General features: G+C 40.8%; 1 protein-coding gene across 5 annotated transcripts in view; it reads left to right on the forward strand.

Moving 5' to 3' along the window:
• The first annotated feature begins 11,528 nt into the window (after positions 1–11,528).
• Positions 11,529–23,950, forward strand: part of RAVER2 (ribonucleoprotein, PTB binding 2) — a 101,370-nt gene continuing 88,948 nt past the window's right edge. For 2 of the 5 annotated variants that reach the window (XM_027570124.1, XM_027570299.1), the window contains exon 1: positions 15,524–16,126. In XM_027570124.1, coding sequence (XP_027425925.1) covers positions 15,878–16,126 — 249 coding nt within the window. In that variant the 5' untranslated portion in view covers positions 15,524–15,877. Of the gene's footprint in view, positions 11,787–15,523; positions 16,127–23,950 lie in introns of those variants that run through there. The other 3 variants (XM_027570032.1, XM_027570213.1, XM_027570329.2) reach the window with 2 other exon arrangements.

Below are 23,950 nucleotides of genomic sequence, written 5' to 3' on the forward strand. Positions count from 1 at the left end.
AACAATTATGTATTGCCTGCCTATCATGTGCCAGGACCTGGTGCTAGTCCCTGGGGATAACAGCAGAGCCCAACACAGTCAGAGTCCTTGCCTTGTGGAGTTTATACTTTAATGGGAGGAAGGTAAATGTTGAATGAACAAAATGATCTATAACAGTGGTCAACAAAGAATTTTAAAAGCTGTAATTAGGTAGTTAAGTATGCTTGGAACTTTTTCTGTATGTGATGTGTGTGTTACATTAAGAGAATTATAATATATTAGTTTAGTGGGTTTAGGAGACTATGTTCGGGCCAGACAAGATAAATAGATTATAAATTGTTCGCGTTTTTGCAACCACACAAGGGAGACAAACTAAGAGTGGGAATTTGACAGTGTGGAACAAGAAGTCTGCTGAAGCTCAGTTGCCTTGGGACCATTTCCATTTGCTTCTGTTACAGTCCTCCTATTTCCCCCCCATCCCCCATATTAATGATATCATAGTGAGAAGAGCCACATTCAACTGAGTTAAACTATAATTAGAGTGGAGTTATCTCCAGAACTTTCTGGGGATTGAAGACCTGTTTTATCTCCCACAGATTGGATCACAGTTAGTGTGAACAGACTAGGTGTTTTTCACACCTACTGTTTTGCCTGGCAGCATCACTTCCTGGAAGGAACCTTGGATTAGGACACAGAAAACCCTGCTTTCCTGATTGCTTTGTGAAGTAGCTTCTCTTGTAAATTGATATCTTGATGCCTGACTGCTCTCTCTGCTGGTGCCAACCCAAGAAGGATCAAGTTTCCCCAAGGGGAGTAAGGAAGATATGAGGTTGCATTTGTCATAATACAGCCTCCAAATTTCAGGGGCTCAATACTTAAAAGGTTATTTGTTGCTCACACCAAGGCTGTTGTAGGCTGATAAAGAGGTGTTCTGCTCCACGTAGTCATTCAAGGACCCAAGTAGTGGGGATTCCACCATCTAGAATATTGTTGGCCAACTTGTCATGGGAAGAGTGAGCTAGTGGAGAAACTTCCAGCTGCCTCAGCCAGGAAGTGACACACATTACTTCTGCTCACACTGTATTAGCTTATCCTAGCTAGATGGCCTATATTATTTAAAGGAGATCCAGGAAGTGAAGCTTTTCATATGCCCAGGAAGGAAAGGAGAATTGGATATTGGTAATGTCTACTACCTAAATCAAAGTTGCTTTGTTCAGAAAGCTTTTCCTTAATAACACTTGCCACTTCCAGGTAAGCTGTTGGTTTGATATGCTTCCGTGGTGCCTTTACATCCTTTTTCATTTCAACTAGTATACATTATTTTACTCCTTGTTTAATTGTTGTCTTGCCTTAGTAGATCTCCCCTTGCTGCCTATACCATACCACTTCCTCTGGCGAACTCCTACTTATCCTACAGGTCTTAGCTCAAACTACTCTCATTAGTAATGAGGAAAAATAGAATGTGAACCCCTAGTATTCATAGTTTCTCTCCTTACAAAAGCCCTCAGTAAAGGAAGGAGGGCTCCTTGGAAAGTATATTGTACTAGATCTGAGGGAAGGAGAGATCAAGAAGAGCTGAGACATCTTGTTGTTGTCAAAAACTAAAGATTTTTTTAAATTCATTTTTAGTAATCTCTCCTTGAACTCACAACCCCAAGATTAAGAGCCACATGCTCTTCCAACTGAGCTCGCCAGGTACCTCCCAAAAACTAAAGATGTTTTTATAAATACCTCAATAAATGTTAGAAACTGTCCTGACAGGAGAGAGTAGTCACTGGACAAGAGGTGACAAATTTGATATTAAAAATGATCAGAGTAATTGGAAGATGAGTCCATTAAAGGAACCCTGAGTCCATGGTAATTTTCAAAGGACAGAAGTGACTTAAAATATTGCCAAAAGGATGATTTGGGATTAATAAATATTTATTTATTGAATGAATGATTCAAATAGAATCACTTTGATTCAAATAGAAAGTGGTCATTTACATTTAAATGTTTACTACAGGAAATAAATGATTACAACTTGGGGTATATATTACTCATTCTGTAAAAAAAAAAAATCATGTGAGTTTTTTAACCTCTATGTAAGATATAATTTAAAAAATGGGGGCACATGGGTGGCTCAGTCGATTGTGCCCAGCTCTTGATTTCAGTTCAGGTCATGCTCAGCTGGGAGCCTGTTTCTCTCTCTCTCTCTCCCTCTGCCCCTTCCCCGACTTGCACTCTCTCTCTAAAAAAAAATAATAAATATTTTTTTAAAAATGGATTTAAGCCATAACAGAGAGATTTCTATATTCAAAGAAAAAACTCCTGACTGTGCTTATTGTTAAACTAGAGCTAACTGGTTATTAACTTTCTTGGGAGTTTTTCATCCTATCTGGGTTGTTTATATACAATTCTGCCCAAGTGCAGCAGAGCTGATACGTAAAACTCCTTTAGACATATGACTCTCCAAGGTGGTCAGTATGAAGCAGGCATAGACATGCTTGTACTATTGCAGACTCAATTCAGTGCAACTTGATGAGCTCTGTGAACAGACATTCTATAAGTGAAATATTTATCACTGCATTAAATGTGCATCAAAGATATAGGTTCCTGTAATTATGGATACCTGGGAAACTTTCAACAGTATATACAAAGTTAGCACTAACCTTCTTTACTAAGGTTTTCTTTATCATTGCCTTATCTTGGAATCTTTCTGTGTAAGGAATAAGTTCACCAGCTGCAAAGTACATTAGGAAAAAGATCTGTGCTCATGTGAAAACTATTCTAGAATAGTACAACTTCAAAGGTTGGGTTTCTGTTACTGGATGAAGAAAAGCAAAATGCTGCCCGTAAATGGACAACTGAGTGCAAAAGCAGAAGGGGTAATGGAATATTACAACCAAAAAAGAAATGGAAGCCTTGGCAAGAGAATTGGAATACAGCAAAATGGAGGGATGTAAATTTAGCTGAAAACAGAGGCAGTTGTAGGAATGCTCCTTTTGAGTGGGCAGTTCAAATGCTAATGATTCTACAAGAAATTTAGCCTTTAACTAGAGAATCCTAGGAATTTAGATTCAGCAATATATTTGGGAAGGAACGAGGGGAATTAACTTGAAAACCCATACCTCAGTTGGCTCAGAGGAGACGTAGGAATGTAGAATCTGTGAAGGGAAATTTAATGTGGTTTTTTTTTTTTTTAACTATCTACTAAATGAGATCAGATAATTTATGCATTGATGATGTGAAGCACCTGTTAGTTTGGCTTCAGAAGCAATAATTGTCCAAGGACTGCAATCCACTACTAATTAGTGATAAGACTGTTGTCAGGACTGTGCTAATTAGATATGGTCTTTAAAATGTGCTCGAACGCCAGATTCTGGTAAGGTTTGACAAGCATAACATGGAAATATGCCAGGGCCTGGAAACTAAAGGGATGAAACTGAGGGTATTATGTAAAATGGCAGAAGACTAAACTAAACAATGAACATATGTCAAAGCCTGTAGGGAATTCTAAATATCAAAATTCAAAAAACAACTTGTCTCACTTTGGGTCCTCTAAGAAGCAAGATACCACGATAGAGTGAGACAGGCAAGAAATTCACTGTGGGAAATGCCAATGAAGGATAAAGGAAGCAGAAGTGGTTGAGGTGGGCTCTCAGGCCACAGTAGAGGTCTGACCTCTGTGAAAAGAGAGAGGAAAGGAAGGGGAACCCTGTAGACTGCATGGCAGCAAGGTCAGTGGCAGGTGCCCTAGGAAAGATTGCCCACCGGACCAGCTACGCTCCGGGGAGAAATGGCCCAGCTCTGAGAATACCACTGTGCTCAGTCCTTAGCTGGAAGCAGCATGGGGACAGCCTGGCCTCAGTAATGAATGATGTGCTGGTTCACAAAAGGCAGCAGCAGGAGATGGTCAGCCCACTATACGCCTCACAGCAAATTCTTTGGAAGGGAAATCTGAGTGGCATACCTGTATGGCTGCTACAGTCCACCTTTTATGCCACAGATACCCTTCTCCACACACGTCTAGGGAGCAGCTCTTCCACAGTTCCTGTGAGCCTCTCTTCCTGACAGAAAACTTCAAAGAGAGAGGTTAATGGGGAAAAAAACTACATCTCCAGAGGCTATAGTTGGTCTCAGAACTGTAAGTGGTTGGTATTCATTGTTTCCTTCCTGCACTGTCCTTTCTAAAGTCCCCTTATCCTTAACTATCACCTCTGTTTTACCTGTTGACTTACCTGGCGGAATGACCCAAACCTTCATTCCTGAGGGACCTAACTCCTTGGTAATCATCCTTCTCAGGCTAACATTGCTACATGTGTCCATTCATGATTATAATTGGTTAAGGAAGTACTAAGAGGCTCCCAAATGGATCACCCTGTGGAAATGCAACCTTATCTCCTCCTGCTGTTCTGGGTCTGTTACCCCAGGAAAGGTGGTGACTTCTCTCCCTGCCTGCTGGCTATGGATACAAGGAGTCCAAAATGCTTAAGCAGCAGCCCTAGCTTAAGTTAAATGGAAGCTTTGCTGTCACCCTGGCAAGAGTGTACTCCTTGTGGGGATAAGAACTTCACCCACTCTGAGCTCAGAGTTGTAGGGATAAGAAGCAAAATGTCCTCCAGTGGATCATTGGTAGTGATGGTAAGTGGGCCATAACTGCTTCTACCCTTGAGTTTCTGTGTACAGCTATTCTTTCATTTGGAGATCCAGTGCTATATAGAGTCTTTGATTCAATGCCTATACCGTATCCCAAATGAGGTCATCCTATGTTTACAGAGTATTGCCTCCAAGATGGTATTTCAGCTGTGCTTTAGTATGCTGTTCCAACATTCTATTAGGCTGGCTATTTTAGGATGGTGAGGGATCACTGGATTATGTGGTCAAGGACCCAATCTTGGATCTCTTTCACTGTAATGTGGCGTTCCTGGTCAGATGCTATGCAATATGGAATTCCATGTCCATGAATCAAGCATTGTATAAACTCCTGGATAGTGATGCTAACTGAAGCTCTTCAGGCAGAAAAGGAAAATACAGACCTAGAATAGGTATCTATCACTGTGAGGATGAACTGCGGGCCCTTCCAGGACTGAAGAGCTCAATGACCACCAACTGGGTATTGAGCTCCATGAGGAATAGTGCCATACCAGGCCTCAGTGTTGGTCTCTACTGCTGGTAGGTTGGATATTCTGAGGCAGCAGTAGTTAGACTGGTCTCTGTAAGTAGGTATTCATGCTGTGGAGCCCATACATAGATGCCATCTTTGACACCACAGCCATTTCATTTATGTGCCCCTTGTGAATTGATTCTGGGATGACCAATGATGAAGGCTGGCTAACATTGACAAGCCAAGTAATTTTGGCTAATTGTTTTTTCAGTGCCTTTTCCAGTGTAGGTGCTTTTTGGTGGGCATTAATATGTAATACAAAAGTCTTCACACTTCACGTCCACTTCCGTATGTCCATCCACATGTTTCCACTGCAGACTTCCTCATCTCTCATCTTCCAGTGGTACGACTGTTTGAGCTAGAGTTTGAGCTACACCTCCTGCCAGGCTCTTTTCTGCTCCACCTTCTACTCAGAGCTGGCAGGTTTCCATGTCACCAGGTCAATAGGCTGGAAGATTGTTCCACTCTTAGGTATAGATTTGGTTGCCTCCAGAACCCAAAGAAGTTCACCAGGTGTTGTGCTTCTTTGTTTGTAGCAGGAAATATAAGATGTAGCAATTTGTCTTTTACTTTAGAGGAGATGTCCTGACCTGCCCCTGGTCAATGAACTCCTAAAAACTTTCTTGAAGTGGTAGGTCCTTGAAGCTACATAGGTTTTATCTTCCACCTTCTGAAGTTCATGTGCCAAGACCTCCAGCATACAAACCAACTCTTCCTTGTCCTGCCAGATCAGCATTCTATCACTAGCATTTGGATTGATGTGATGATGCACTCTTTGAACTATATTATGACAGAGTGTGGAGAGTTAACAGAGACCTGGGGTGAAACTATAAATGAATCTTGTTATCCAGTCCTTGTCAGTGTGAACTATTCCTGATCCTCTTTTCTTTTCCTTTTTTTTTCCCCGTTCCTCTTTTCTGATTGGTATGGAAAAGAATATAATCATCAATTCAATGTTTGCATACTACATAGCTGAGGCCTTGGTGATCTGTTTACCATCAACCATCCTGCTTGGCATAGCAACTGCAATGGAGCTACTACCTGGTGGAGCTTGCAGAAATCTATAATCATTTCGCAGGATCCATGTGGTTTTAAAGGTATCTGATTGGTGAATTAAATGGAAATAAGAGAGGGACCTCTACATGCATCCTTTAAATCTTCAGTAGTGGTTGTATTAGTCAGGATTCTCCATACTAAGAGAACCGATAGAGGGTATATGTGTTTTAGTAAATAAATTTATTTTTTTTTAAAAAGCATTTTTTAAAAGATATTTATTTGGCTCATGTGATTGTGGAGGATTGGCAAGTCCAAAATCTGATGAGGGAGACCAGCAGGCTGGAGATTCAGGAAGAGTTATAATTCGAATCCAAAGGCAGTCTGCTGGCGAACCAGGAAGAGCAGATGTTACAGTTGAAGTCTGAGGCATAATTCCCTCTTATTCAGGGGAGATCAGTTTTTTGTTCTATTCAGGTTTTCAACTGATTGGGTGAAGCCCACGACCGTATGCTTTACTTAAGTCTACCAGTTTAAATGGAAATTTCATCCAAAAATACTCTCCTAGAAATATCAAAAATAATGTTTAACCAAATATCTAGGCATTGTGGCCTAGCCAAGTTGACACATAAAGTTAATTATCACAATAGAACTGCCATCATTTTTGGGATGCAATATTATTTTTCATTTATTATCATGACTTGGGGAAGTGGTAGCTTCAGAAGGTTCCTCTTGGCCTTCCCCAGTGTGACGGTTCCTACCCTACTGGCCAGGGACCTAAAAATGAGTGAAACTGTCATGAATGTTAATCCTAATTTTTCACCAAGGATGAATGAAATGACCACCAGCTAGGGTCATGAACCCAGTAGACCCAGACTACATTTATTAACTGGGTCTCAAAACCCTCGATGGTCATGACGACACTGAAGGTTTTCAGTTATCAATGTCAGCTCTGAAAGTGTGTCCAGAAGTCCTCAATATGTGCAGTCATCCTCCTTTGTCCAGTGCATAGTCACCTGCGGAAATGGCTGAAGGTCCCTTTGGGGCAGGACTGGGGAAATTATTACAGTTAATACTTGACCTGGTTTTGTAGGGTTCCTCCCCCTTGGGACACAACCATCTTTCAGTCACTGCATTCTTGGTCTGAAAATCGTCTCAGAATTGGTGCAGCCACTATGAAAACAATATGGAGGATCCTCAAAAAATTAAACATAGAACTACTATATGATCCAGCAATTGCACTCTGGGAATATATCCAAAGGAGATGAAAACACTAACTTGAAAAAATATCTGCACCCCCATGTTCATAGCAACATTATTTACAATAGCCAAGACAGGGAAATGACCTAAGTGTCCATTGATAGATAAATGGATAAAGAAGTTGTGGTATTATACGTATACAGATATACAATGGAATCAGCCATAAAAAACAAGGAAGTCCTACCATTTGTGACAACATCAATTGACCTGGAAGACATCATGCAAAGTGAAATATAATCTGACTTATATGTGGAATTGAAAAAGAAAAAAAAAAAAACCCAAACTCATAGAAAAAGAGATCAGACTTGTGGGTACCAGAGGTGCAGGGCAGGGGGTAGGAAGGTGGTCAAAATGTACAAACTTTCAGTTACAAGATAAAATGAGCACTAGGGATGTAATGTGCAACATGATGATCATAGCTAAAATTGCTATAGGATATATATGAAAGTTATTCAGAGAGTAAATCCTAAGAGTTCTCATCACAAAATCACAAAAAATTTTTTCTTTTTTCTTTCTTTTTTTTTTATCTATATAATAAGTTGGGTGTTAGCTGAACCTATTGTGGCAGACATTTCATCATATACATAAGTCAAACCACCACGCTGTATGCCTTAAACTTATTCAGTGATATATGTCAATTATTTCCCAATAAAACTGGAAAAATGTTGAATTAAAAAAAGGGGAGACACCTTGTGGTCACCTCAAGAGATTAAAAAAATTATATCCATAGTTATGTCCAAAATTATATCCATTAATAAATTATGCTAATTAATTCTTTTAAATTTGTCTCGGGTTCAAAAACTGAGCATGAATTTTTATTGGGGCACTTACCCCTATCTTCCTGCTTCTCTGTTCTTGCCTGTTTCTGATTATAGAGGTTAAATGGCACTCTCATTTGCAACTAAGGACGTCAGATTCTCTTAACCATTCCCATAGCTTTCTATGGGTCATGCTCCCTTGACAGCTATTCCAATTTTGCTGGTAGTTATAGTAATGGTGGCCCCCCCTGGCTTCTGGCAGTTAAGTTTTGTTATGTGGCTTCTATTATTTTCAAGTGCTATCATCGCTGTTGGTATGAATGAGCTTAAATCTGTGACAGCTTTATCTCTGGCCTGTAAGGAGTGCTACCACTAGACTTCTTAATGATGCTGGTGCCCCTCTCACCAGTGCACTGGGAATGGCCTTGGAGAGCAGTGTGTTCTCCAGGCCCTGCTATGGAACATGATCTTCTGGTGGGTTCTCTGGTCTCACATTATGAAGCCATTATAACATACTCCTTCCTACAGCCCTTTTATTTCTTCCTCTACCGTCTGTCATGGCAACTCGGGCATTTCAACTTCAGCCTGAGTTATCACCTTTTCTAGGTTTCAAAGAGCCACCCTACGGTAGGTTTGCCCCATCCTCTGAGGTGGAGGGTAGTCCTTGCAATGGTATTAAATCCCACTTTCCAAGAAAGTGCTCAAACAGGCTCTCTGTCTCTCACAACTGTGCCTTTTACTCTTTCATGCTTCCTCAGTTTCTCATTATTCCTCTGCAAGTCATCAGTAGAACTTTGAAATAACCAGTCCACACCACTATACCTGTAGGCATTATTCTCCCCATATCTTTCAAGTGTCTAAGTCATCCTACTGGCAAAACTGTTCCCCTCTACAGAGATGCATTCCCAAGTCCCCAACAGTGAAATCTTCAGCAATCCTGGGGCTTCCTTGTGCCAGGAACTTTCTGTTCCCCACATTCCACTCAGGATGAGGTCCTACTTGCCAGCCAAGCGTGAGTGAACAATCCCTAAACTTAATTTTGCTGTCTGCTTTCTTGGACTTTTTTTTTTTTTTTTTTTTTTTTTTTTTACCAACTGTGTCAGTTGGGTCTTCTGGGGAGCAGACACCAAACCAAAATTAGATGTGCAAAAGATGTATTGAGAAAACATCTGCAAAGGATAAAGAGGAGGGGAGCAAGAGTAGGTGGGGAGAGCCTTCAAACCACAAGGCAGGCCTGACACCTGTTAAAGGAGACAAGATCAGGTAGGAAGAGCCCCAGGCCACAGCGCAGCTTGGAGAAAGTCTGGCCAGGCAACTGAGGAGTCCCCAAACAAAGATTGCCCACCGGAGAAATCTTAGGTGAGGCAGAAATGGCCCAGCTATAGGGCCCCACTATGTTTAGTAACTGACTGGGAGCCTCCTGAAGGGAGAATGGCCTCAGTATGAATGCTGCAGGCCTGGAGATATAGCAGCTAGCTGGAGGTGGTTGGCCAACTCTACTTCATACACTGCTTGAAGGAAGAGCTGAGTGGAAGAGCGACACAATCAAGTCAAAGTGGTAAGAGCAGGAAGGAAAAAGGCCACAACCGGGAGGCCAGCTGGAAAATGGAATGGGAGCCAGCCAAGCATTGTGGATAAGCATGGCATTGTGCAAATTTTACCTTTATTTACATGTGTATGGGTTGGATGGACTAGTTTAATGTTACAACAGGCATGAATGAGTCTGTGAATAAATGGGCCTGCAGTAAGAAATGAGGCAAAAAACATCTATAACAATCAGACACAAGAATTAAGAAGGCATAGCTTTATGGAGCCATTTAATGTAGGAAAAAATCATCCTATAATCCTCAATATACCCAGAGAACAATCACTCTATTATTGGAACCATCACAAAAAAGATAGTCAGGTTGAGTATTATCTGTCCTGTGAAGTAAATATATACTCCCTTATATATGCACTTTAAAAAGATTTTTAGCAGAATGATTTTTTAAATGTCACTTGCTTAAATGGTAACTCCCTCCAGTCTACCCCAAAACTTTACAATTTAAAAAGATTGATTTCCCTGTGTTATACTTTATTATTTTTCAAATATTCATGCCACCTGTTTTGTTGCTTTTTCTATAACCTTATAGCTACCATTTTAAAAAATTACATTTTTGATAGAAAGTGTATTAGAAAGTGATAGATAGACTTCTGTAATTCAGGGTGTGAAAAGAATTCAAACAGTGGCAAAATGTAAACTTCTTTTTATATTATTTAATACAATTCAAAGCTCGAGGGAAATGTTTGCAGTTCACATATTTACAATTTTCAAAATATATTTCATAACCTTGGAAATAAAAGTAAACATAAAGTTAGAGCTTATAAATATTTTAAAGACATGCTTAGATTATGACAAAAGCAAAGTCTATAAACGATGCTTTGTGGTGACTGAAATGAAACTCAGAAAAGTCATTTGTATTAAGTAACATCCTTTAGTTGTAGGTACTCCTGGGCACTGTGCTTTATGGCCTAAAGTTAGACGTTGTCATTAAATTTTAAGCAACCAAAACATTTCTCTCTCTGTTACCATGAGCACCACCATCACCTGATTCATCCTATTCATCCTTCTTACCACTATTCTATACTAATATAGAAGTAATGATATTCATAACAGTATACCTATTATTACTCCATCAATACTTCCACATTCCCCTTGATGGCAAAATGCAATAATAAAAAAAAAAAAAAAAACACAGGGAATTTGGCAACAGACCTGGGTTTGAGTTCTAAAATTGCTCACACTAGCTGCATGACTTCACTTCATTATGTCAGCTGCTAACACATAACATGGGGGTAATAATACCAACTGCAAGGGTGGTCATGAGAATTCTATACATGGAAATCACCTATGTGGATACAATTTCTATTTTCCTGCCAAATCTCCTCACTATCAAAGGATGATCTTCTTTCTGCTTCATGGAGAACATTAGAGGGTACAAAGTTAATCTCACCAGTTCTTTTTCATAGATTAGTCTCTAGTCCCTTTACTACTTTCTTTCTTTCTTTTTTAAATTTTATTTATTTATTTGAGAGAGAGTGAGAGCACAAGTAGGGGCAGAGGGAGAGGGAGAGGGAGAAGCAGACTCCCCTGCTGAGCACGGGGCTCGATCCCAGAACCCTGGGATCATGACCTGAGCCGAAGGCAGACGCTTAATGACTGAGCCACCCAGGCGCCCCTCTTTAGGGGGAGTTGTTCCTATTCGAAGGCACCAGCAGCTTCCTAGCTGCCAAATCCAGTTACCTCCACTTCAGTTCTCATTCTCTTTGCCCTCTCTGCTGCATTTACACGTTGACTATTCTCCTTCTTGAAACACTTTGCTTTCTTGGCTTCTCTGAAGCCACACTTTCTAGCTCACTTCCAGTTTTTTTTTTTTTTTTTTTTTTTTTTTCCTTTCTGATTTCGGGTTTCTTTTCTAGCTGGCATATCATGGAATGCAAGGTCAGTAGCAAAAAGCAGCGGTGAGTCGGTTCAGCTCATGACTCAAGAAGCAAGCCACGAAAGCAACCAAGACCAATACTGTGAAGACACAGAAGCCAAGGAGGGGAGGTGCCAGAGGCTGTCACAGAGAGCTGGAGCCAAGAATCAGGAGCTAGAGATCACCACTAAGGTAATGGGAGAAATACCTGATGTGATAGAACTATGTTTGCTGGACATCCTTTTCATTTTTAGCCTGGTGCTATTTTTACAGGCAGCGTCTAACAGCACTGCCAAGTTACCATCCTCTTTCTTTCCTTTCGGGCTTTTAAATGTTGTTCCCTAAAGTCCTATTTCTTGGGCTTCTTTTTCAATACACACTCAGCCTGGATAGTCTCATGCAATCTCATTTTAACCACCTGGTTTTCTTACAGTTTATGGGCATATGTATCTAGGTGTCCTGCAGTATTTGAAGCTCAGATGCCTACCTTGAGCTTCATATCTTCTTAAACTGTTCCCTCCTTCGTTCGTGGCATCACCCCCATCCAGTCTCTCATATTAGAAACCACAATGCCGTTCTTTGCTTCTTTCTCTTTGCTGACATCCAGTAAGTTGCCAAGACTTCTAAAAATAATTAATGAGAACTTACTACTACTCTTACTTCTACTCCCACTACTGTGGCTGCCTTTTTATCTAGCCCTTGAGCTAAGCAGTCTCCTAAGCCCTTTCTATACAGTACCTCATCTAATCCTCATAATAGCCTTTAATAATGGCCTGTGGGTGCTGTTATTATCTCTGTCTAGAGATGAAAAGTCTGAGGCTCGGCATATTTGAATTATTCTCTTATGTTTTAAATAGCTTGCTCCCGTTACACAGAATTGGATCCAGGTATTTTAACTCCAGATCCTGCTTTCTCCATCACTATGTTCTGCTTCTACTGTGTTTCTCTCAAGTCTCACAAATCCAGCCCCTCCTTCAGCTACAGTTACACAAGTTCACATACCTGAGCTCCAAAACCCGATGGATTTGCATAGGAATCCTGGGGCCCCTGCCTGCTCTGTGACTTTGAACAGGTTACCTTCTCTGCCTTTGATTCCTCATTGGTTAAAGAAGTAGGTACTATCTACATTACACGTTGATTATAGGGTTTAAAATTAAATAATATAAAGAAAAAATAAAGAATAAAAGCATAGGTGACCTACGTAAAGCTCTATACCCTTAATACACAATAGGTTACATGACACTTAATACCTGTGTTACTAAAGTATTCTGCTTCAGTATAAGCCCTCAAATGTTTTTACTGCGTATCAAAAGATTTCTAACTGGTCTCCCTAACATAAGACCTGCTAAGATCATTCTCTCAGTTGTCATCAGAATTATTTTTTGTAAAGCTATATCTGATCATGTCATTTGCTAAAAGCCTCTAATATTGCTTTTCCCTATGAGTTTGCCTTTTGTGCCATACTAAAGCACTGACTTAAAGTGGAACCAACTTCTTAAAATGCAATGGCACCGGCCATCTTTCTCATTTATTTTTCTGCTAATCTCTCAAAAGTAGCACAGCCTTCTTTAACACCAAACTTACTATTTCATGGACATGCCAGTCCCTTTGATGCTTTTGGGTCTTTTTCTGTTTCCTGTTTTAGTATTTACCCTTTGTCATCTAGAAAACTCCTGCTTGTCTTCAAGACCCAGTTCCTCATGATACCTTCCCTTACATCAATATCAAACACTCCCCTGTGCTATTAAGAGTACTTTATTCATAGTACTTAATCATGCCAAATCTGCAGTTACTGAATTGCAATTATTTTCCTCAGGGAAAAGACCATTTCCAAATAAAAATCAATCAAATTTGGTGTGTGTTGTACAGTACCTGGTACATTGCAGGCAATTACTATACATCACTGAATGAATAAAGATACTTAAAAGATTCTGAGAGTTGACAGGACTCTTCACATGCTTAACCTGTTTTCATCACATTTGCATAATATACAAGCATAAGATTGTTTGGATACAAGAGGCTCTATTATTATCAACTGGGACTTATTAAACTTCTCCAACATTTTCCCCCAGTTGCAGAGCTTTAAAAATACATAAAAACAACCACCAAAATTTTTAAAAAATAAAAGGCACAACTGAGCACTGCTCATGTTTTAAGAACAAGGTAATTATACAGATCATGATAATTACCTGTGGTTATTGGTAAATACGTTGCAGCTTGGTAATTGTACGCCACTTCAGGTTCAGATTAGAATGTTCCTCTAATTTGCCATGGGAGCTGCTATTTAAAGAGTCAGGCTAAAACCGGGAATGAGAGGAACTCTTTGGAATTATAGTAACATGTCCAAGTCTTTGCAGTTTCCATCCATTTCTCTCATGTGGCAATAATAATCAATTCAGTTAAATAATTCAAAATCAGTAAGTTCTATTGTTTCCCTGAATTCCTTGGAAACAGCGCAGCAAGAGTAATGAGGAAAATCATTGATTAGCAAACTAGAGCGATGTTTATCAAAATGTGAGTAATGACTCATTAGCGTATCAACCCAGCAATTTTTTAAAAAAGGGAATAGAATAGAAAACACTAGAATGTGCTGCATCAGGTAAGAGTATGTTGTTTGTAAAATCTTTGTTACAGCTATATGTGTGTGGGTTTACTGGGTTGTGATGTAGAATGTATTTCCCACTATAGTATACATCTCTCACTGGACTGGGAAGTCATTTGAAAGCCACCACCCTATAGGACACAGCAATATTGTTCCAGGAGTGGGATCACATCCAAGTACCCACTTAATAAAATTGCTTTAATAACTTGATAACATTGTAATCACGCCCCTCTTGGGGCCCCAAACCCTAATTACATAATCATAATTCCAAAAGCATAATCAACACCTGATTCATTTACCAGACTTGGCTCAAATAACATTTAATTACTTCCAAAGTCAAGCCCATCTGAGAGATGCATATTCACTACCACAGAAACTATGCCAAAAAATTTGCCATAGATTCTGAAGTCAATACCAAAAAAGCAGTTTGAAAAATATTTTTAGCAAAAGCAACATCACTAAACTTAGAGCACTATTTTCTAGGGCTACTCCTGAAGTTTGTTTGCCTGTTTATCACATTTAATTATAATTATCATATAATTTTCTCCCAATGAGACTGAATCCCTATCACACAGAAACCTTATTTTACTATTTCTGTATTCTAGTGCTTGTGTGTGTGAGAGTGCATATATGTGTGTGTGTGTGTGCATATATATGTGTGTTTGCATGCTACACACTTAAGATGCTTAGTCCTCTCTGATAGTCATCTGGACTGACGCCAAAGGTTGCTCACGGTTTGATCTGATAACATCACTTTGAGCATGGTTCTACAATGTAACTCTCTAGGTTTCAATTAAAATGCTTCAAGTAAGGTATTCTCCAGCCCCTTGCCATAGCTCCTCTTCCATGTCAGTCTTGGCTTCAGCATCGCTTTATATAATGTTGCACATGCAACCATTACATTTTAGTAAATTTACGACAGGGACGGGTGAAGAGCACAGGCTTTCTAGTACACAGCAAGGAAAATATTTTGCCATCAGATTTTTCCAAATATATAAAATTTCCTCCAGAAAATCTTTGTACTCCCTAGAAAATCTCAAACTTTATTTTTCATTGTAAACTCAAACTTCTTTGCCAAATATGCACATCTTGAGCACAGAAGGTTAAGGTCCGGAGCCCGCAGGGCACCTCCCCGGGTTTAGGGGAGCCCGAATTGGCGTCGGCAGCCCCCGAGCCGCCCCAGCGCGGGAGTTTCGAGGAGAGCCCGGGGACAGCTGGGTGTCACGTGGGGGGCCGCGCGGGGACAGGCGCCTGGGGTTCGGGGTTCCCCCCCCGGGGAAGCTGCCGCCAAGGGGCCGCACCCCCGGAGCCCAGGCCTGGGCGTTCGTCTAAGGCCTTGCGGGGAGGCGAGCCGACCGGCCCGCGGCCGCACAGGTGTCCGGGTGGCGGCGCCCCGGCCCCCACCCGCTGGGCGGGCGGCAGGGATGGGCGCCGCCCGTGCGCGGGGGCCGGGGCCCAAGAGGGAGGTTCCCGCGAGGTGGTTCTCGGGCTCCTCCTCGGCGCTCAGGTTTCCTCTCCCGCCGGCTGGCTGCTGGCTGCGGCGCCGCCTCCCTCCCCCCTACGGCCGGGCCCACTCTGCGGCCTCTGCCCGCCTCGCCCCCGCCCGGGCCTCCTCCCGCTTTCTCTCTCCGCTTCCCCTCGAGCCTCCGGAGGAGCCCGCAGCCGCGGGGCCCCGGGGAAGATGGCGGCGGCGGCTGGAGGCGGCTGCGGCGAGGGGGGCGCGGGCCTGGGCGGCGCGGCGGGGCCGGGGTCGGGGTCGGGGCCGCGCGGGCGGGGCCCCTCCGGCGGCGCGAGCGAGGACGCCCGGTGCCCCGCGCCCAGCGCGCTGCACCCCGAAGAGGTCGCCGCGCGGCTGCAGCGGATGCACCGGGAGCTGAGCAACCGCAGGAAAATCCTGGTGAAAAACCTGCCCCAGGACAGCAACTGCCAGGTACGAGGATAGTGCTGGGAGGCGACCCGTCCCGGGGGCATCGGAGCAGGGCTCCAGTGGGAAGCTGCCCGGAGGCGTCCAGGCTGGTGCCCGGAGCCTTGGAACGGTCGAGGGGAGGAGGGGGGGGCGGTGCGGAGTTAGAACCCTCTGTCGCTTTTGCAAAGCCCCCCGGTTTCTGAGCCTGCGGTTCCCCTGCGAGGGTGGCAGATTGGGAAACTGAGGCTCTGAGAGGCGAAGCGGCTGGTCCAAGGTCACGGGAATCCGGGGAGGCTGTCCTTAGCCCGCCCCGCTCTTTTCTTTCCCCTGTGGCCCTTGCGTGTGTGGGGCGAGGAGAAGGGGTCGCGGAGTAGTAGGGGAAATGTAGGTGAAGGAGAGTGGAGGTGAGCCATGCAGCACGGTTTTGGGGGGTCAAGTTTTCAGGGGATGGAGGGTCCCTCCGGGGTCCTCCGGACTTGGGTGTGCCGTGGGGGACGGGGTCACGGGAGACCTGGAAGTGAGTTTTGCTGTTGCAGAAGCACTTGCCCAAGTTTGTATGGAAGAACTCTGTCACCCCCCCGCCCCCCCCAGGTTACCAAAGCCCCAGAATGGAGAGGTTATCGCTGAGCTTTGGGGAACCTTGCGGCCACCTCTGCCATGCCAAGTACCGGAGGATTTGTTACTCAGTGACTCAAGGAGGCTTAAAGATAGGCTACTTTGAGTCTTTGATCCCGATTAACTGGTAACTGTTGCTTCAAGATTAGAAACTTTGCATCTATTTAACTTTAGTGCCAAAGTCTACATGCTCCTTGTAGAAAAGCGAGAAAATACAGAGAAACACAAAGGAGAAGAATAGAAATCACCTGTTTTTTTTCTCTACTTGAAGTGTAGTTGACGCACACTGTTATATTAGTTTCAGGTGTACAACATAGTGGACAATTCCATACGTTAGGCATTGCTCAGTACGATGTTACCATCTGTCACCATACAAAGTTATTACAATGTTGTTGACTAGTTTCCCAATGGTGTACTTCGCATGCCCATTATTATTTTATAACTGGAAGTTTATGCCTCTTAATCTCCTTCACCTGTTTCGCCCATCCCCCCATCCTTCTCCCTTCTGGCAACCACCAGTTCTATGAGTCTGTTTTGTTCTTTTGTTTTTTAGATACCATGTATAAGTGAAATCATATGGCTTTTGTCGTTTGCAGTCTGACTTATTTCACTTAGCATAATCCATGTTGTCACCAATGGCAAGGAAATATTTCTGTATCTCTGATACTTAAAGACAGCCATTGTTAACATGAGATATTATCCTTCTCCCTTTTCCTGTGCCTGTGTATACATAAGTATTTTTGTTTCACCACAAGAAAAAAAAAAGGAGAGACACCATGTCTTTGTACTTCAGGGTTTCTTAATTGTCTAGATGTTTATGTATATTTCATATATAGCTTGAATTCGTGTGGATGGGGGAGGGTGGGCTGTCCTGCTAGTGGCAGATCTGGGCCGATTTGTGTAGTTTCTCCTGTAACAGGATACAGGGAATTGCGAGTGGGCTGGCTATTGATAATTGCACGGCAGTTCTTTCATAAGACCCATAAAATAATGAGAGCAATGCCTCATTATTATGTAATTATACCTTACAATAAATGAGAGCATATGACCTTATAATCTATATACATGAGGGGCCATTTTGTTTAAGCAACGTAAAGAAGTCTCTGTCAATACAATGTATCTCATCCCTCTTTCAGCTCTTTCCATTATTGTCCACTTCCCATCTGTCAGGTAATAATTTATGACGCTAACTATAAGAACACCTGCAATGGACTGATTTCATAGAAGCAAATTTCCCCTACCCATGCAAATAGAAGACAGCAACGGGGCTCAGGAAGAGTGATGCCTGGAAGAGGCAGGTGGCATTGAAAAGAAAAAAACTGAAGGAACAGCAGCTCTGTGTATAGATAATCTAGGAAAAAAGAGATGGAGAAGTGTCTTATTATTTTTGTAGAGTGTCACCTATTTTTATATTTCCTTGCATTCTAAAAATATTTAGATACAACATTCTGGACAGTTGGCTCTAGCCTTGTTTTGCTCTTTGTATCTTCCTCATTTCCCTTATTAAGAGACATGAACAAATCAAAGGGTCTAGAAAAAGGAACAGTTTTAATTACTTGGCATTAATGATGGATGGAGATTTTATGAGAATTATACTGATTTCTATTTTTTGAGATATCCTTTCTCTGTTATGAATTTATGTTTGGCCTGAATCTTAGGATTTTCTGTAAGGTACCAAGCATAAACTATTGAATAAAATTGGTATAAGATCTACATGTCTAGATGAGTCTTTTACTGCCAAGTATCTTAAATTTTTATGTTTAAATTCTTATGCTATGTTTTTTTGAGAATTGAAGAATTTCAGCTAAGCAAAAAAAAAAAAAAAGTTAGGATCTAGAGATTAGTTTCCAGACTTGTTCTAGCATTTTTTCCTATGATGATTTATATTATAAAACATTGTTTTTAATATTTCTGATGTGTAGTTTTAAAATCTAAACATATCAGTGTTTGAGTAGTGTTTTTTCTGTCATCTTCTGTACTTGTATCTTTGCTAGTTTTCTCCTCAAAATCATAACTATGTGGTCTGTGTTAAATAAGTAGAATAGACCAAAGTATGCTAGTTTTTAAAAGCAATTAAAAGACAGTCTTTAATTAGACTGAGCATTGCTATTTTTATCGGCTGAATAAAATGAACATATACTTAATAAAGTTCTAATATTTTCATAAATATATTTTGCAAGGATTTTTTTATATTTTATCTTTTATTTCCCTTCACAATTCTAATGTCTAATTCTAATGTCTTAGTGGCTGCATTTTACTCGACTTAGAAGTGAGGATTTAACTTGAATTTTATGTTGAGCCTTTTAGCATTTATTGCTTGGCTAAACTATTCCTTGTGAAATAACTAACATGGTTTAAGAAAAAGCTACTTTTTGTTCAGTTATTAAGTAATCAGGTATTTTAAATATCAAATTCCTGTTCTTTTCTAGAGGACTCTACAGGTTCGTTCATTCATTCATTTATACTAGAATATTACATTAAGGATCGAGGCCATTCCTAACTGTAGTTCTCAAACTGTATAGTGATGTCTCTAGAAAAGTTCCATTGGTAACTGATTAGTAGGAGCCCAATAATACTGTTTTAACATTTTTAAAACATGAGTGTTTCCTTTATTAAACATGATTTTTAGTAATCTTACTCAAATTATCGTTTTTGGTAAAAACAGTTCTCAAAAGCTGCCTCATTTAAGTTACTGTGCCATCCGTCACGGCTGTCTGGTTGGCCGCCTACGCTTTCTCGAATCCTCCTAGCCCTCTGTGTTTTCATAGTCTCAGATCTGGTTCATGTCCCTTTTCATCTCTTGCCCAGACTATTACAACTTTTCTGTTTATCATCTACCCTCATTATTGTCTGTGTTTCAGCGCATCCTGCTTACTGCTTCCCCTGAGAGAACCCCCTCCAAGGCACAAATCCAGTCATGTCACTCTCCTGCAAAAAAAAAAAAAAAAAAAAATGAAAAGAAAGACTGGGCTCTACATTCCCAGCACTGCTTCTCAAACTCTTCCTCCAATGGCCCTCAACATGTCTCCTTTCCTCAAATTGTAAGGAATAGTGAAGCTCAGTTAGCCTACCCCAAGAATGAAATTGCTTTGAAGCTTCATGTTCTCCCTGAAAAATTCATATTAATTTTATGTTCTACTAGTAAACTTGGATTTAATGTAAACACAGTGACTTAAACTTGTTTCACTGTCCTCCAATTTTTTTTTCATAAACTTGACACTTATGGAAGATGCACATATTTATCCTCTGATTTTCCATACCATGGAGTGCTCACACCTTGGTTTGAAAGCACAACATAATAGGATAGAAATCTAAGACTCTAGGCGTTTTGTGACTTGGCCCCTGCCTATATTGCAGTCTCATTTCTTCTTAGTCCTACATTGGATTCTACTCTAGTTTTCTCAAGCTACTTAGACTCCCAAGTACTTCAGGCCACTGTGATTTGGATATTTATAGTAATGTCTTTGAATGTTTATGTTTTGGAATGTAATTGTAGTAATTTATCATGAATAACATTTGTAATAATTATAATTACATGAATAATAACAATGTTGAGAACACTGGTTCTTACTCAGAATAGCCATTGTGAATGTGTGTGTGTGAATAGTCTTTTGCAGCTCTGAACTTAGAATTTTGACTTAAGGTAATGTCCTAATACGTGTTTTTTATTGCCCTTCCTATACATTGTTTATATTTGTTGGTTAGCCTGGTTCTATTTCAAAGAACTGTTAATTCTGGGGTTTCAAAATGGAGAAGACAGTGGCATTTACTCCCTATGTTGTTTGAATTCACTTTTTTTTCTAACACGTTGGGTATGTGTACAGGTGTTTTGTTCTTGTTGTGTTGATTTTAGAATCTGAATGCGATTTTCTTGTGTAATTGAGAGAAAATGTGAAGTGCTTAGGGCTAACAGCCAGGATCCGTAATAGAAGAAACATTCTATTGTCTCACTCTGGGCTTTCATTTCAAAGTACTCTATTATAATGGTTAATTGAGAAGCTTGATGGTTAATTCACAGAGGTCTGTGTGAAAGCATAGTATTATTTACTAAGTACTTTTTAGAATAACAAACCACCTAATGTAGAAAACTCCAGTTGTTTTTCTTTTTAAAAGCTACTTATTCTGGCCGCCTGGGTGGCTCAGTTGGTTAAGCGACTGTCTTTGGCTCAGGTCATGATCCTGGAGTCCCAGGATCGAGTCCCACATCAGGCTCCCTGCTCAGCGAGGAGCCTACTTCTCCCTCTAACCCTCCCCCCTCTCATGTACTCTCTCTCTCTCATTCTCACTCTCTCTAAATAAATAAATAAATCTTAAAAAGTAAAATAAAAGCTATTTATTCTTGTTCTTCTTTCATATTGGTCAAAAACCAATAGAATTTTCTCACATACAGTTTGTTTTTTAACAGAGATTTTAAAATATACATTATTTGTTTTCCCTAATACTATATTCAGTAATTCCTGCCTCTTATTGTATTGGGCTCTTGTTCACTTTCTCCTGATAATACTGGGATATTTTTGTATTTTGAAATTATTTTCCTTATCAAGAATGCCATTTTGCTTACTTCCAAAGGTTACTTTTCGTAGTGTAGTTTACATGACTTAAAAGTTATCATTTTCTAATGTAATCAGAATTTCATGATAAGTTGTACCCCTTTTCTGCATGTTTTATTATGCTTCTCCCAATGTAACAAGGGCACCGAAAGCTGCTAGAGGAACATCTTCTAGATTTCTGGGTCGCCGCTGGCTCGGTAAGTTTCTTGTCTTGGCAGGAATTCTTGAAAAGTGTTTCAGCAATGCTTATTCTCTGATCTGAAAAGATACTTGCAAAGAGCAGTACTTTGTGGTCAGCATCACAATGCTGCGTGTTAACAAGCAGCCCAAAGAAGTCTCAGGTGATTTATAGGCCATTTCCTAATTAATGAGTAGGTTATGCTTATAAAGTATTTTTTGGAGTTGTACCACATTTTCCCATAGGAGAATATGGCAGATGGTATTTGGTGCTGTTGGTTAGCCTTTTAACAATGATTTAAGCTACGGTGCTTCTGAAGTTTAAGATTACTCTAAATAGTACCATAACTTCTAAAGAGCTTTGTGCAGGAACAGAGACACTCCCAGCTTCAAATCATTGACGGGTACACCTGTGCCTTATGTCAGCATGCGAGAAAAAGCTGTATTTAAGGCAATTGTTCTTTAAATAAACAAGATTCTGAACATCGGGGAAGCAATAAATCATCTCTGATTGGAAGGCTGTTGCTGAAAGGGATCCCTCTGACCCTCTGAGTTTTGTCTCTTACTACTATTTGCATTTACCTTCCCTACCTTAGAGCCGGCTGTCCTTAGGAGCTACCAGAGCCCATTTCTTATTTGTGGGCAGAAAGTTTTATGCTTAGGTCTACTTAGACTAGCTGAAACAGGCAAGTAAAGGAATGTTATTTTTTTTTAAGATTTTATTTATTTGAGATCAAGAGAGCGAGGGCTCGGGAGAGGGGAGTGAGAGTGAGCTGGAGCAGGGTGAGGGGCAAAGGGAGAAGCAGATGTGGGGCTTGATCCTGGGCCTGCGGTATCATGACCTGAACTGAAGGCAGATGCTTAACTGACTGAGCCACCCAGGTGCCCCAGGAATGTTAAAATGTAGATAAAACAAAATTATCGATAAATTTAAATATTCTATAAATGCTTATCTGAAACCTTGGCTCTGTTTGTATTTTGTTGGCTTAGGGAGGTAATTGCCTTACTCTGTGCATTGAGAGGGGTAAGAAGTGAGAAGTGGGAAAGTCAGAACACTAGTCTGATTATTTTGGCTTTTACTTATCTGCAGAGGATTGTCCTTGGCTGCTGTGCTGAATATCTTTCATATGTTCCTCCAGATCTGTCTCCATCCTTCTTAGCTGCTCTGTGTCCTGGGAGGCTTATCTTACTGTGGATTACATTAAAAAGGCTCTCTCCTCCTCTGGTTTCTAGGTTGCATTTGGCCAGAGCCACCAGTGGGAGATCAAAGGGTGACGGAGAGATAGATTGGAGAATTTATTCACCCCATTCCCTTTCTGCTGGGATACCTTGAGTTGGCTCTTTCCTCTTTCAGAGGTCATGGTTCTTTCCGATGGTGCTCTCCATGCAATTAACGATCTCAGGGCTTTTGTAATCATTGTCCTTGCCTCCTTAGGTTTAGGGGTTATAGGGGACTGTTGCTAACCGTAGGCTTTTTTTAAGCCTTTGTAGGTAGTCTCTTTAAAAAATCTCTCCAGTTATTTAGTTTTTGAGTATGCCATATGTTTCTTGCTGAGAACCTGATTCTCTCACCTACACAGTCTCCTTTCTTTCTCTTGTCTTTCCTAATAGCACCCAGATTTTCCTTTGAGGCTCTACTCTTCCCTTGTTATTTACTAACTTATATGGTTTGGGTCGATTTGATAGAGATTACCCCCATCTGTTTGGGTGACATAAAACAACAAACAGCATTCTTCCCTTTTGGCATTAGAATTGGTTGAAGTATGGGCAGTAACCTGGCCCTAAGCCAGTCAGTATGTCACAGTCCCTTGGCCATAGTGATTGTTTCAACCCAATATAATAAGAAGCTTAGGACTTTTGTTTGCTTGTTAAGGTAGTGGATTCTCTTTCCTCCCACTGGATATGAGTGCAGAGACATATTGCCCTGATTTCAGCTGGCAGTCTGAGGACAGAGCAGACATCCAATGGAGGACTGACCCAAAGGGAAAAAAAGTAGAGAAACTGGACTGGAGCCCTGATCAAACTATATCTGAAACTTACCTCTGGATTTCATAGTTATACAAGCCACTAAGTTCTTTTTATTTCATGGATTTCAAGTTGGGTCTCATGTTACTACCAACCAATAGTATCCTAATACAGAATTTTGATTTAAAAAAAAAAGCGTAAAATCTCAGTATTGGAAAGGATGGTAGAAAACATTTTATCTAACTTCTGCTTACTATGTAAATCTAATTTAGAGTTCTTGACACATGAATTCTTGCACACTTTTAACGCCTTTACTTTTAAAGACATCACTGCTTGGTAAGTTATTCTACTCCATCTTCAGACAGCTTTGTTATAAATGCCTTATTTATACTGAATATATAAAATTAATTTCCCTGAAATCCAACTTCTCTCCTCCCATAATACAGAGAATTTATGGTATTCATTTTTAACTTATAGCTTCAGTTCCTTCAAACCACTAGTTTTTAGGATATAAGTCCAACTTCAACTCCTTCAAACCACT

This window comes from Zalophus californianus, chromosome 4, assembly GCF_009762305.2.
Source record: "Zalophus californianus isolate mZalCal1 chromosome 4, mZalCal1.pri.v2, whole genome shotgun sequence".
In the NCBI taxonomy this organism is placed as follows: domain Eukaryota; kingdom Metazoa; phylum Chordata; class Mammalia; order Carnivora; family Otariidae; genus Zalophus; species Zalophus californianus.